The sequence below is a fragment of the Ananas comosus genome, linkage group 2 (assembly GCF_001540865.1).
Source record: "Ananas comosus cultivar F153 linkage group 2, ASM154086v1, whole genome shotgun sequence".
Taxonomy (NCBI): Eukaryota; Viridiplantae; Streptophyta; class Magnoliopsida; order Poales; family Bromeliaceae; genus Ananas; species Ananas comosus.
In genome coordinates this window covers 12,412,411-12,427,403 of record NC_033622.1, presented here as the reverse complement: position 1 = coordinate 12,427,403, position 14,993 = coordinate 12,412,411, and the positions used below count along the sequence as shown (strand labels likewise).

The 14,993-nt window shown below is 38.3% G+C and overlaps 2 protein-coding genes and 1 pseudogene across 2 annotated transcripts; 1 reads left to right on the top strand and 2 right to left on the bottom strand.

Annotated features, from left to right (window-relative positions):
* LOC109706448 (protein disulfide-isomerase SCO2) lies at positions 2,077 to 5,262 on the bottom strand. Its single transcript, XM_020227260.1, has 3 exons — positions 4,749 to 5,262; positions 4,527 to 4,653; positions 2,077 to 2,499 (listed from the first exon to the last, which is right to left on the bottom strand). The coding sequence occupies exons 1-3, from the start codon at positions 5,148 to 5,150 to the stop codon at positions 2,420 to 2,422; spliced, it is 609 nt and encodes a 202-aa protein (XP_020082849.1). The 5' UTR covers positions 5,151 to 5,262; the 3' UTR covers positions 2,077 to 2,419.
* Positions 6,410 to 9,689, bottom strand: LOC109706447 (putative leucine-rich repeat receptor-like serine/threonine-protein kinase At2g14440). Its single transcript, XM_020227259.1, has 9 exons — positions 9,251 to 9,689; positions 8,488 to 9,031; positions 7,865 to 8,328; positions 7,520 to 7,655; positions 7,355 to 7,429; positions 7,177 to 7,245; positions 6,974 to 7,045; positions 6,744 to 6,815; positions 6,410 to 6,652 (listed from the first exon to the last, which is right to left on the bottom strand). The coding sequence occupies exons 1-9, from the start codon at positions 9,321 to 9,323 to the stop codon at positions 6,625 to 6,627; spliced, it is 1,533 nt and encodes a 510-aa protein (XP_020082848.1). The 5' UTR covers positions 9,324 to 9,689; the 3' UTR covers positions 6,410 to 6,624.
* On the top strand, positions 12,749 to 14,637 carry LOC109727774 (annotated as a pseudogene).

The following is a 14,993-nucleotide window of genomic DNA, read 5'->3' as shown; positions in this document are numbered from 1 at the left end:
AGTCTTAGTGGTTGATATTCGAGGCTTCCAGTTCGAATCCTAGTTGATTCACATTTCCAGCTAAGTTTTTTCTAAAAGAAATAAACGAAGCGGGTAGCATGCTACCTATCTCTCAAAAAAAAAAAGAAAAAAAAAGAACCACAAGGTACTAGCTAACAGAGTAATTAGTCGGAAAAATAAGGGATCGTAATGGGTGCAATTTACCCCAAGAAAACCCCTGGTGTAATTTACCACAAGAAAACCCCTTCTTCGTTTAACTTAAATTTGAACCACAAGAACCGACCGTCCTTAGCGCGAGTGGCAAAGTCTTAGTGGTTGATATTCGAGGCCTCCAGTTCGAATCCTAGTTGATTCACATTTCCAGCTAAGTTTTTTCTAAATGAAATAAACGAAGCGGGTAGCATGCTACCTATCTCTCAAAAAAGAAAAAAGAAAAAAAAAGAACCACAAGGTACTAGCTAACAGAGTAATTAGTCGGAAAAATAAGGGATCGTAAGGGTCAATGTTATCCAATTATCCCTAATCGCTATCAAGTTAGTTTTCTATACCTTTCTTTGACTTTTTTTTTTTTCTTTCTATATAAAGTACATAAACTTAGTTAGAAATGTGAATCAACTAGGATTCGAATTTGGAATCTCGGGTATCAACCATCAAATCCTTTACCACTTACTCTAGAGACGGTCGGTCTTTCTACATAATACTGTATCGAATACTACATATGGAACATAATATTAAGTGTATGTCAAGTACAAGTTACACTCCATGGAATATATTCACCCCTAAAGATTGTGGGGATTGGGGAATCATCCTCTATAACTTTGGATCAACATTAATTAGATTTGTTTGCTTTCTAAAAGTACTGTTATAATATATTTAATGTCTTCTAAAGGCTGTTGCTATACTAGCATGCTGATTATTCCGAACAGTATAGACCAACATATCAGTACGTAGGAGTAGGAGGAGTTTTGCACCTTTCTAAAAGAGAGAAGTACTTCTTGACTATGAAGCTAACGGGAATAATACTTCCAGATCTTCTAGCATATTTAGGCTTCACTATTATCTGAAAATAAAAGTAATATTGGATATATGAAACTTTTCCTTAGAAAGAATTCCTCATTTGAATTATAGGGAATGTGTGCTTCGCTTTAGGCAACATTTTTTTTCAACATAATCAAGAATCTAATTTTTGTAGATCAAATTATTACTGATACTACATTAATGTATTTGATTTGGTACAATAATTTTGCAACCATACAAGAATAAATCGGTGATTAATAAATTTATGGCATTTAATATAGACTGATACACTCATAAGGCATACATATGATAAAAATATTACATTATAAAAATATAAATTATTTTATTCAACTATCATATAAGTGAAAAAGCAATTATTTCTCCGAGTTGTGGAAACATACATCAAAAGCTAGATGCAAAGAGTTTAAAAATGAGAAGCATGAGAGAGAGAGAGAGAGAGAGAGAGAGAGTACCTCAAAACCATCGGTGAAAACGGCCAGGTACGTTTGTTTTTTGGGGCTTTGAATTGGGATTTAGATATATATTTCGGATAATAAATTTTTGTAGGATAAGAAACAGGTTCAGATACAATTGGATATTTAGGCAAATTCGAATAGGAATCGAATTTATATTTGAATATTATTCGATAATAATAATATATTAATACACATACAAAAAACTATTAGGATTTAGCGTGAATAAAACACAATGCAAGTAAATATTAGGATTTTCCCCTCATTCAACACCTTAGATTGTATTTTTTCCGAATTTCCGAGCAAGGCACAGTGCAAAACATTGCACGATAAAAAGTCCCATACACGACACATGTGACACCCCAACTTCCCAGGGGGTCACCCATCCTAGGACTGCTCCCGTCCTAGGACGCTTAACTCTCTTAACCTCTTGGGCCTTGCCACCACCCAAAATACTTAAGCCGGGTTAAGAGTTTAGCCCTATTTTAAACTGAAAAGGGACCCTGGGGCGTGACAACACACATGCGGAAGATAGATAAAATACCAAGAGATTATAAGAAGGCGAGAGATTGTGCGGGATCATTAGTGACATCCAAGAACACATGTAAGAATTTCTTTATTAGCAAAAAAAAGTTGTCCTCAACTTCAATGATTTGCTTCCCTTTAAATATAACATAAAATGTATACAGCTCCTCAATCACAACAGGTATGCTACAGATTAAACGTGGAATTATGCTCCCACAACAGAGAGGCCGTAAGAAACTGTAGGCGAGTAGTTGCGGTATAAATTGTTATTACAAAATTGAGTACAAAAAGAGAACGATTCCCTGCAATGAGAAAATATTGCAACACTCGTGCTCTTGAAAATTGTAAGGATCACTAACCAAAACTTACCGATCAACAGCAAGAGAGAAGAATCGGAGCAGCAATTAAGGAGGTTTCCCGTTGCCTTTGTCTAGGTCTTCCATCACATCAATGTCCTTGCGGACTGTAAATTTCTGGACATAGCCTGAAGAACCAACAGCAAAAGCGATTCATTAGGAACTAACAAAGAGGAATCCAGAACCTGTTCATCCCTATGTTATCGAGAACGAAACAAAAAGAACAAGAAATAAAGATGTAAAAGATAGCAATAAAAAGGCGGATGAGATATGCTAACATGCCAGGAAAGAAACAAAACATAGATGAAAGCTAAAAGGTTAATTAACTATATCAGGGAGACAAAACACTTAAAACAGAAGCTAAAAAAAGATATGACTTAGTCAATCCCCTCAAAAAATTTTATTATTTCTTCCTCAAAAATATACAACATGATCAACAAGAAAAAGCACCGCTAACAAGATGATCAAAGAATTAGGATGAGCTTTCTCTTATCTCTAACTAAAACCAATATTTTGAGGCACTCTTTCGGGTTGACAGGACGCAAAGTTGTTTTTGCACCAGATGCTTATATTTAAATTGAATCAATGTGAGCTATTGCAACTGCACCAGAAAGACTACCTGATAGACTATTTGAGCCTCAGTGGCTCTAAAGTATCCTGTTGTACTAACTAATATGCCATTAGAGCAAAATCAGTTTCCACAGAAGCAACAAACAATGAAAGAGGTGAAATAGTTCCAGATTCTGGCAAAATAAAACGTTAACTTGAAAGACAATGCCTACCATGGAGATCGACATACAAAAGTTCACAATGTATTATAAACACATGAGGAATTGAGCATAAAAGTGGAGCCCATCCCGATCCATATTGGAATTCACAAAAATTTTGGTAACTCATCAATGCACAATTTGTTTTCTGGTACATGTCTATATTATAACAGCTCAGTAAAATGTTGTGGCTGTACAAATGAGTATTGAGTATGACTGATTAATTTCAAACAAACAATTAAACAGTTACATTTCATTCAGAATTAAAAAAAAAAAAAAACATATATCTCTCCCTATGATTAAAGAAGATGGCGTTTTATTGTACTATAAGAAAAGAAAGCAACCAACAGGCCCAGAACAAACTATCACCAAAAACTGATCAAAAACTAAAACTTGAATTCTACAATCAGCTAATAGCACAATTTAGTGATCTGCTCATTTCAGTTGTCTTCAACAGAAAAAATTAATATACTGAGAACAGGTTGGTTAAACATATGATTGAAGATCAGAAATTAATGATTAAGCAAATTTATTTAAGAATAATGATAGAATAAAGAATTTAAAAATTCTGAAATGCAAGCACAGCAGAAAGCCAATGCCACAAAATCAATAACTGACATGCACATGGCCAAATCCACTTCAAAAATTTGCTCCATCCAAACAACTTCACAAATGTTTGTACATTAGATCCATCAGCTTGTTGGCCAAAGGATTTGAGAAGCCATAGCTAACCACAGAACTTGACCACAAGCCTCGAATTGCAACTTGGCACAAGCTTCACTCAGCATAAACCAAATTTGGCATGATGCAGAATGGCAAGAAATTTCTGGTAGAAAATGCTGATTATTTATAGTTGTTTTCACTGAACGCCCAAATTCCAAAATGTACCCACAAAATAGCCAAGGCAGTGCATAGTGCAGAAGCCACAAACATATGTGCGTAACTTCCATATTAAAAATCTCTCATTGCTCATTAGTTGATCAAATTTCTAATTTTCTATTAAAAAGAGACTATTTTTTCAGCAGGTAGGATCACGAACGAAACAATTGTAACAACTTTCAAACTAAAGCCACTTTAAAAGTTTGAAACCCCTGGAGCAATTTACCCTTTCCCCTGATGAATGTAGGTTGGTAAACTGTTTATTTTGAAGATACTTATAATTTTCTTTTTCCTTCATAAACCACTGCTCTGCATCTGTCCTACTACGGACTTTGAAACAACGAATTAGTCTTTGCCACATCTCCAGCAACCAATACACTTATAAAGAAGTGATTGTGCTAAACAATGTAGCATAAACAAATCATAGTTTTGGATGCCATAAGATAACTACCAATTTCTACAAAACCCAACAAAATAAAGTAACTTGTAGGAGGAGAAATGAAGCATACCAATTCCAAGACAAGGAACACATTTGCAGATGGTCTCCTTCCCCTTCTTGTTATAATAGCTCACAAATCCCGTCCCCTGGCAACTCCTACACTTCCCCGTCCACTCATACACCACCTCTTTACAATCCTTTCACATTGAAGGCAAATCAAACCACGATCAAAACACATGAACACGGACAAGAACCCTAACCTAGCCGGTAGATGGATTCGGTGACTACTAACCTCAACTTCGGGATCGCAATTGAGGCGGCGATCGATCTCCTCGGGCGGAGCCGGGGAGGAGTTGGGGTAGGTCATGGGGAGCGGTAGCGCGTCGGAGTCGTCTGCGAGGTAGCTCTCGCGATCGCGAGACCACCACCACCACTTCTTCTTCTGCTTCCGCCCCCCGCCCCCGTCCTTGGCCTCCTCCTTGGCGTTCACGCGGACGCCGGGGTCGCGCGCCGCGATCCTCGCGTCGGGCTCCGGCGACCGCCGGGGCCGGAACCAGTCGGAGGGGTCGGCGGCGGCGTCCGAGGCCTCCGCCGCCGCGCGGCACCGGTGGAGGGGTAGCTGCGGCGGCGAGGAGAGGGGGAGCGCGGGCTTGGGAGCGAGGAAGAGGAGGGAGCTAGGGTTTGGGAGGGACATTCTAGGGTTAGGGTTTGGGCGAGGGGTCTCATCCCTCTCGCCTCCGCTTTCGAAGGGAGCGAGACGGAGAAGGACGAACGCGCGAGAGCCAATGAAGATAAAAAGTGAGACGCCTCGAAAAATGCGGTGAAGTTACCTCCCAAATGGTCTAAGCTTTAGACCGGCAATGGGCTTTGGGCCAGGCCTAAGCCCATAGCCTTTTCAATGAGGCCACGTGGAAGCCACCAATTGGCCTGGTGGGCCTTTTGGGACATATCAGTGGGCCCGATCAAATGCCTCCAATGAGGCCACCTGGAAGCCACCAATTGGCCTGGTAGGCCTTTTGGGACATATCAGTGGGCCCGATCAAACTCTAGCCCATTTATAAGGGCTAAGCCCAACATAGCACGAGAAGTTAGTTATAGTTATACTAAAAAATGGACGAACATATCTCTATGGGTGCGTTTGGTTCGCATTATGAAAGATTACTAGGAATAAAAGATATCCGAGAATCTTATTCCTATTCATCCTATTACTAAGAATGTGGAATTCCTGTATTTGGTTCGCACGGTAATATTAGTTAGCCATGTTATTTAATATTACAAAAAATATACAATTAATTAATTTATTTATTTATTTAATTTTATATAATATTACCAAAAGTTTCAACATCTTTTTAGAAAAAAGGGAGAGAGAGTATAAGTTAGAGAGAGAGAGCATAATTAAAAAAATAGAAAGAAAAATATAGTCGAAATTAGAGGGAGTGAGAGAGTTGAAATTTTAGAAAGAGAGAGAGAGAGAGAGCTTAGTTTAGAGAGAGAAAAAAAAGTTAAATTTTAGAGAGAAAAATAAGTTTAGAGAGAGATATAAGGTTAGAGTGTAAAGAAAAATAATATCAATTAGCCGGCGGGTAGGAAGAAAGAAAGAGATTAGACATATTATGATTACCCCAATCCATTAATATGAGGATACCCACCCTCCCTCAAGGGAATGAGATTAGTACTTTGGGGTGAATCTTATTCCCAAGTGAATTCAATATTACCAACTAGATTACTTAGTGCGTTTAGCCAAACACCGTCATATTTTTTTATTCCCATTAGATTACTAGGAATCTTTAAAAGATAGCGCGAACCAAACGCATCCTATATACTTTCACCCCAATATGGATTAATACAAAAACGTTAATGTGGATAAACATAGGAAATCGCATAGCTAGTATCATAATAACAATCTCTGCACATTTTTCTTTCAAATCATGTAATCAATGTACCACAACAAAAAAATAAAACTACACCAAGTCCATGTACATTCAACAAATCAAATCAATATCAGTTAAGAGGCAAAACAGTTAAGAGGCAAAACAACATATACAGTGTAACAACAGCAGGATGAATTTCACTCTAATTATTAGCAACAAACTCCAGATTAATCGTTTCTGCAAATGCAATCTCCTTTTGGTTGAACACTTCGTTCGCCTTTGCATAACACTTTGCTCTCAGTGAATTTGATTTCCAGGGTAAATCCTGTAGACCCACAAGAATCAAATGTCATTAAATGGGAATAATCACTTCGTGAAGAGTTTAAAAATAAACTGAACAATGGACTAAGACTCACCGAATATTAATGTCCCTTCTGGATTTCAGAGTGTCCGGAAGCTGGCCTTGTAGATTGTTATTCTGAAGAAATCTGCGAACCAGCAACAATAAAGATTACTCATCAAACTCGCGCCCAAAATGATCTCGTCAATAGTATGCAAATTGTGTGGCAAAATCAAAACCCATAAAAGTTTTTTAGAAAAAACTATAATAGAATCAAATTGAACTTATAGAATCGGATTGACTTACAGTTCTTGAAGTCTCTTGAGCTCCCCTAAAGATGGAGGGATCGATCCCGTGAGCTGGTTGTTCTCTAAGTGCCTTCAGTTGCGAAGAAAGATCAATGTAAGAAAAGAGCAAAGAAAATAAAACATAGCAGAAAACACAGGTAACAATCAAGATCTTTCTTTTTTTGGTTGCGAGAATTCGAGATCTTTAGAGTTTAGACTTACAAGGATTTGAGCAGTTTAAGCGAGATCATATCGGGAATAGTGCCGGTGAGATTGTTCCCTCCAAGCCAGCTTCAAACATAAAATTTCTATGAGCTAATTTTAACATTCAAATGACCATATCTTAACACATCTCTTACATTTGTTAGTGTGAAAAAAGGAAAACAAGAAGAAAACTTACATGCTGCTAATTGCAGTTAGCTTGGCTATATTGTAAGGCAACGATCCTCCTCCGAGACCGTAGTTTGTCAGATTCCTGCAACAAATTGATCATTAATATTCCCACCTTAGGAGCAAGAAAAAAAAAAAAAAATCCAAACTCACGTAGAAAAGAAGGAGAACTCACAAGGACACAACTCGCGCGAATTTCCCTTCGGAGCAGGTCACACCAGTCCATGAATTTTGTCTGGGCAGGCAAGGATCTCCACTCCAATCTGGTGGTGGAGTGTTGAAGCTTCTTGCTAGTGCCTCCATCGCAATCACTGCAAAAAGAAAGTGAAACAAAATATATTTTAGAAAATGAAAAAACACGCCGGTCTTATCCGAACTATAGCACATTTTGAAATGAAACATTCAACAACTTCATGGTATGTTTTGTCACTTTTTGATGAAATATGAACTTTTAATGTTCAAGGTGTTATCAGATCACGATGAAATAATTAGAATGAATGAGGATCTAATTAGCAATTACCATCTCTAGGATGTGTCCTTCCACCAAGTGTAACAATCATGAATAGCTCCCCTGCATTGATCACTGGCCCAACAGGGGAATTCACATCAGGTGTCAATGTGATCTGGGTCAAGCCGGAAAGCGACCAATTCGGGCCGTAGACCATGCTCCCCGCGGTCGAAATGTTGAGTCCCCGATAGAACGGGGAGCCGTTCACCGATACATCGAAGGCTCTCCAGCTCAGTGAACTCGGGCTCCGGTTATCTTGAAAGTATAGGGCTAAGTAGTAGCTTGCGTCGGGTAGCATCATCGGCGGCCACTGAATCGTGAGGTTCTTCCCGCGGCTTGTTGTTATTCCTCTGTGGAAAACCACTTCCGGCGGGAGGTTCCAAAAGTCCGACGTGGTCACGTTCGACTGGCTCTCGACGACCGGTTCATCGTCGACGAATGGCTCCCAGTTTCGGTTGTATTGATCGGCTGGATAACTAGTTAAACAGCTCATATTTAGAGTGGTTTAATGAACTACTAATTGTCACATGTTCAAACTTCCGCCGACAATTTTAAGCTCATTTCAGTTTTCTGCAACAGCAAAAGTTTCCATGCAACAACAAAAGTTTCCACACATAACTTAAAATCTCCATTACCTGATAACGGAGCCATTATATCCAAAGCTATGCCTAGCAATGGTGCTCAACGCGTACGCCGTAAAATCTGTAGAATTATACATGGAGTTCTCCAGCTGCTGCAGCTCGAGCGCCGATATGAACGGGCTCGATGTGGTGCGCTCGTTCCGTGCCAAGCACACGCTGATCGACCTCCCGGTCGCGGCCACGACGACCTCGTAGTAGGCTGCGAGGCCGCCCGCGTAGCTCTCCGACGTGTTCACCGCGCTCCACGTCGTCCCCTCTACGATCTGATCGAACACGGGCGGCTCTGTCCCCCCGTCGAAGCCGCCGTAGTAGTACGTGGTCCGGACCATGTACCTGCCGCCCTTCACCACCGGGATCACGTAGCAATACTTCCGCGCCGAGGCATCGGGGAAGTAACGTAGAGTCGAGAGCACGGGGGAGACGGTCACGGTGGTGAGGTTGTAAACGTTGCCGACTTTGGTGAATCCATCGTCGGGCTGCCACCATTCAAGGCCGTTGATGGTCTGCGAATTCGTCGAACCGCAGTTTATTCGATAGGCTGCATTTATATACCAGCGTTCGAATTAGACGACAGCGAAAACTTACAAACTGAATAGCCAACATATTCAGAAATACTAAATCTAAAAACATAGTTGCATTCCTTAGTTCTATAATTGTTCATGGACGTAAAAATCTCGTCTGGAGCTTAAACATATAACTGATCAATCTTAAAATGCGCTACAAAAATGGTTTATGAAGGGGCTCATAATTTATTTACCTTTATTAGGCAATGCATGTAGAAATGGAGGGAAAGCAAGGATGCAAAAAGAGAGGAATGTGATGGGCACCATGAGCTCTCCAACAATGGCGAAATATTAAGAACAAGATGGATTATTATTCATGAAGTAGGGAGAGAAAAAAACTCTTGAGGAGGGAGACGAAGGAAAAGACAACAAAATAACCAAATTCCAAAACGAAAATTTGCCGGCCAAGGAGGAGTTTGTTAAGTGATAGTTTGAGGAGGTTTTTTTTTTTTTGGTTATTTTATTTATTTATGGTGGAATTTTAATTTATATATAAGAGTTGGTTGCTTTTTTTTTAAATTTTTTTCGTTTTTGGATTCGACTGGGTCAAGAGATGTGATACGTTTCTTTGTTGGTTTCCGTGAACACGGCGACCATTTATTCCTTTCTTCTTCCTTTCGAAACCCTTTTTAAATTAATGCTCTCTTTTGACGAGGAGATTCGATTTTTCTTTTGTTTTCTTTTTTTTTTCTTTTTTTTGTTTGTGCGGGGGCATTTACTAGTTTGTTGGACGTGCTCGGATGAACGCTCCAGCTAAGCACGATTTGAGTTAGGCCTTGGGCAGTGGGCCTTGGGCCTGCATCTGGGCCGGGCCTTAGCCCAGAAGAAGCAAGTAGAGTAGATAACCGACAAAAAGTATCTAGCATGAAACTATTTTGTTGAGAACAATCTAGTTTGTTCAGAGAGTTCGAATTTCTATATTAATTTTTTAATTAAAAAAAATGGGAGTTCGCGTCCTTTGACTTCCCAGGTAAAATATAAGTTGGGTTAAAGAGCATTAACAAGAGGTTCTCATCATTCTCATAAGGTGTTTGTTACACTGACAACAAAATTCTTTCGGGTGCTAATTACATGGCAATCTCTTTTTTTTTTTTTTTTTCCTTTAGGAAAATATAGCACGCCACACACTTTATTTATTAGAATGATAAACTAGACTATAGGAGTCAGGCAACGTGAGCCTGGAAAAAAAAAAAAAAAAAAAAAAAAAAAAAATTCAGACAATCTGATTTGCTGGGTAAAGAAGTTTTTAAAGTTTCGTCAACTGCTTAAACTTATCGACTGCTAGCACAGGGTTTAGTTGGATCTTTTTAAGAATAGTATCATTTTTGGTCGTCCAAATGACCCACCAGTAAGCTGCTAGTTTGGTTAGACTATTACGAGCAGTATGCTCTTCATTCCTACTCATTCACCTATTCCAAACGAAAAAAACGTACACAATAATCTCTGTTATAAGTAAAATCAATAGTTTGAAACTTTCATGTGATTATTCTATGATTTTGTAATGGGAATTGATATATCCAGAATATTTTTTGCTATTGCCAAAGCAAATAAATTATATTTAATTATGATTTAAACCTTTTGCTTTGATAGGAATAAAATTGTTCTGCATGTCAATTCTTCTTTGTAATATAAAATACATTACTAGCTTACACGAAAAAAATATAGAATGTGACTGTTATAATGTCGACATCGTGTCTCCTCTCCAGTCAGTCAAAATGTGTCCGTGAGATTTATCCATCCCATCATAAATTTTTAAAAAACATATATTTTTTATATTTTTATTCCTAAATAAAAAATATTATTTTCTAAATGGTGTGGTGTGATTATCATATATAAGACTTTCTCATAGTTATAAGACTTTCTCATAGTTACACGCATATGATAACAAAAAAAAAGAGCAAATTAATTACCAGATAATTAATTTTAGCTTTCTAATTTATAAGCAAGCATAGACGCATAGTACAGATACATTGAGTGCACTTGATCCGAGCATCATGCAACCACATGTGCGGGCCCAACTCTCGAAACAAATTAATTAAACAATTTCCCAAATTAAGATTTGTTGACCTTCAAGCCGAAGAAAATGTATGCCACAAGTTTGGAATCAATCTTTGTTTCTTCTAACCCACTGTAACTGAGGTCCCAAGTTCGAATTCTAATTGATTCATATTTTCAGTTAAATTTATTTTTAAAAGAAATAAACGAAACGGGTAGCATACTACCTTTCTCTCAGAAAAAAAAAAATACGAAAAAAATTAAGTTACATGCACTGAGAAAGTTCTATAAAAAAAATATTATATTTATGTTTATACGTAATATTACATTCTGCGTCACGCAATGAGTTGACCATAACATATTTTATACGATTTTATCAAAAAATATAAAACTATATTTTGATATGCTTTCGTCTCAATTTTATTTTATCTACTAATATTAAATGTGACTCAATACCAAATGAGCTCTTAGTATAAGTATTTGGTGCACAGATTAAGAGGTGTAGGGGCCTACAAATAAACGAAATTATAACTAAGATACAATTACGAAAGGCCCAAAATTATGCACATTGACTTAAAACTTTTATAATAATCTCGGCTCGATCACATTATTAAGGTTACACGTAATAAATCCATACACTTGCATACTGTGTGAGAGTTGAAGTTAACTCAACAAATCACAACTGGGATCACGAAAAGGAATTGATTCCCAGAGTAAGATGGAATTTGTATTCAAATAAAATTAAAAGCTAATTACCTTAATTTTCAAAAGAAAAGATAAATCTACTCATCTAAAGGCATATATTCTTTCATTAATCTTATTAACCTTTTAAACTGAAACCTATAAAAGATTTTGTGAACCCCTAAGAAAGGTGAATGGTAAAAGTTATGCCTACGTCCAAATATACATATAACATTTTTCTTATTATAAAACTGTACGGGAGCTCTTAAATTATTGGTCATTTTGAAATATGACTTTTAAATTTTATTTTTATTCATTGATATGTATCTTAATTGAGTGAAATAACTGAGATCAAAATTTAAATCTAAGTAAAACAAAAATTTTAACAGTATTTATAAAAACATATGAGAAATCTCATTTTAAAATGGCATGTAGTTGCAGGGCTCTTCCAACAATTTTTACCAACTCTTTAAAAATTATATACGAGTTTCTAACTAATTAGGCAAAGTAAGAATTAAAATATTACAATTTTAATCTTTAGTGGGGCCAAATTATAACATTTTTTCCTTGCAAAACGGCCACAAAATCAACCATGGGCCACAATTTTTAGTTATTAGTTGCTTTGTAACAATCTTTTTAACATAACGAAATATTTTGTAATCTAAATCTAAATTTTGGCTTCGCGTTCCTAGCATTAATGTGCACATAGTTCATATGCACGGCGTCCCAGCATGCTTCTATCGAGATATGCGTAAAAGGCTTAAAAAAAACCCTTAATTTTCGCACACGTAAAGAACCTTTGAATCAATTTAATTAATGTATATATATATATATATATATATACCTTCATTCAATTTATTCTACATTTCTTTTTGTAGTTAGCACATGGACATTAAAGTGAGTATGGATCTGATCTACGAATAGGAATAATAAGAATCAATAGAAAATTCAATTTAGATTCGGAGCGGGAGCTGGCGATCGAGCACAAATCAGGTGTAGATCGACCGAGGGATCAGATGGCTGGGGTATCGGTGTTCAAGACGCTTATGGTGCTGGTCATCGCGTGCTCGGTGGCTCTCCCTCTACTTGTGTATTTCTCCGAGCATCGTCAAACGCCACTTCTCATCTGGATCCAAGGTGTTAGAGTAACGCTAGGTAACCGATTCATTGCAACATACAGTAAATCATCTCTCCTTTTAGCTCGAGTAAAACTGATTGGGAAACTACAAATGGCATTTTCATGAAAATCTCTTCAGCTTTTACGTAGTGCAACGTAATTAGCGGCGTAAGCGGAAGATTCAACTAAACTTTCTTATCTTGATCAAAGAGAAAAAGTAATCTTTTACATGTATCTTGTTTTATGATCGAGTTCTTGTGATGCGTTAAGCATGTTATTAAGATCAATATGCAGATTCACAAGATGATTTGTCTACAACCCATGTCACTCACAAAGACACGCTTCTTCACGGCTTACTCTCACCCAACTTCGATGAACACTCCTGTTTAAGCCGGTACCAATCCGCGCAATACCGCAAAGCGTCGCCTCGTGGCGAGGCTACGCAGATACGAAGCCCTTCACAAAAAATGCGGCCCAAACACCCCACTCTACAAAATATCCATAGAACAGTTGAAATCGAACCACAGCACGGAGAATTTGGAATGCAACTACATTGTGTGGACTCCTTTCAATGGCCTGGGGAATAGGATGCTCACTCTTGCTTCTAGTTTCCTTTATGCTCTCCTCACTAACAGGGTTTTATTGATCCATGAAACTACTGATCTAGTTGATTTGTTCTGCGAGCCGTTTCCGGAGACCTCTTGGGTGTTGCCTTCGGATTTTCCGGTTAAGGAGCTGACGAAGCTTCATCTTGGTTCGGCGCAAAGTTACGGTAACATGCTAAAGAACAAGGTGATCGGCGTGGATCTTAAAGCATCTGCGGAGTCTTTGCCTTCTTACGTGTATCTTCATCTAGAGCACGATTACCGACACTTAGATAGGCTCTTCTTTTGCGAAGACGATCAGTTCGTTCTTCGCAAGGTCAATTGGCTCGTGTTGCAATCGGATATCTACTTCGTTCCGAGTCTCTTCTTAGTCCCGCAATTTGAGGATGAGCTGCGACGGCTGTTTCCGAATAGAGAGACAGTTTTCCACCACTTAGGGCGATATCTTTTTCACCCGACCAACGCCGTTTGGGGAATGATTGTTCGATACTATGAATCTTACCTAGCCAAAGCCGAGGAGCGAATCGGCCTTCAAGTTAGAACTTTTTCAAGAACACCCATTTCTTTCGGCAATTTCTCCCAGCAGATCATTTCGTGCTCCCGACAAGAGAACATACTACCGCGCATCGATTTCGAGAAGCTGCAACCATCGTCATCAAAAGGAGGGAGATTGAAGGCGGTTCTGATAACTTCCTTGTACTCCAACTACTACGAAAAAATGAAAAACATGTACTACGAGCACCCGACGACCACCGGAGAGGTCATTAGCATCTACCAACCGAGCCACGAAGAGCAACAACACACGGAGAAGCAATCTCACAACCAAAAAGCCCTTGCGGAGATCTACTTGTTGGGTCTGTGCGACATGCTAGTTACAAGCGGGTGGTCGACTTTCGGATACGTAGCTCAGGGCCTCGCCGGTCTGAAGCCGTGGATACTTTTGAGTCCCCGCAACGGTAAGGCCCCCGACCCTCCTTGCGTTCGAGCCATGTCGATGGAGCCGTGTTTCCATACCCCTCCGGACTTCGATTGCAAAGCGAAGAAGTACGTCGACATGGGAACGGCGGTCCGGCATATCAGACATTGCGAAGATGTCGGTCGCGGCGTGAAACTGGTGGATTAGCAAAATGTTACTAACCATGAACCAAATGGACCCTGTAAAATCCACACAAAATGTACAATGTTTGGGTAATACATTGCAAAACTTCAGAAAATTTTCGTATTCTAATTAAATTGTGCAAAAATTGCATAAGATATGCAACTATCTAGTAAAAAAAAATATGAAAAGTTGTTTAATATAATTAAGTAGGTGCATTTTTAGCGCCAGGACATTACATGTGTTGGGTTATCTTATACGTTAATACGTAACTCTCTGAATCTTTTTTTATTAATCGATTTTTCTAAATAAGATAGTATCAAAGTCAGTTGTAAGCTCCCTACATTTTAAAAGAGGTTTTGAATTTTATTTTTACATCCACATTTTACTAGACAAGTTAGGGTGTCGAACGTTAACTCCAAACTAGTAATTAAACGAAAAAT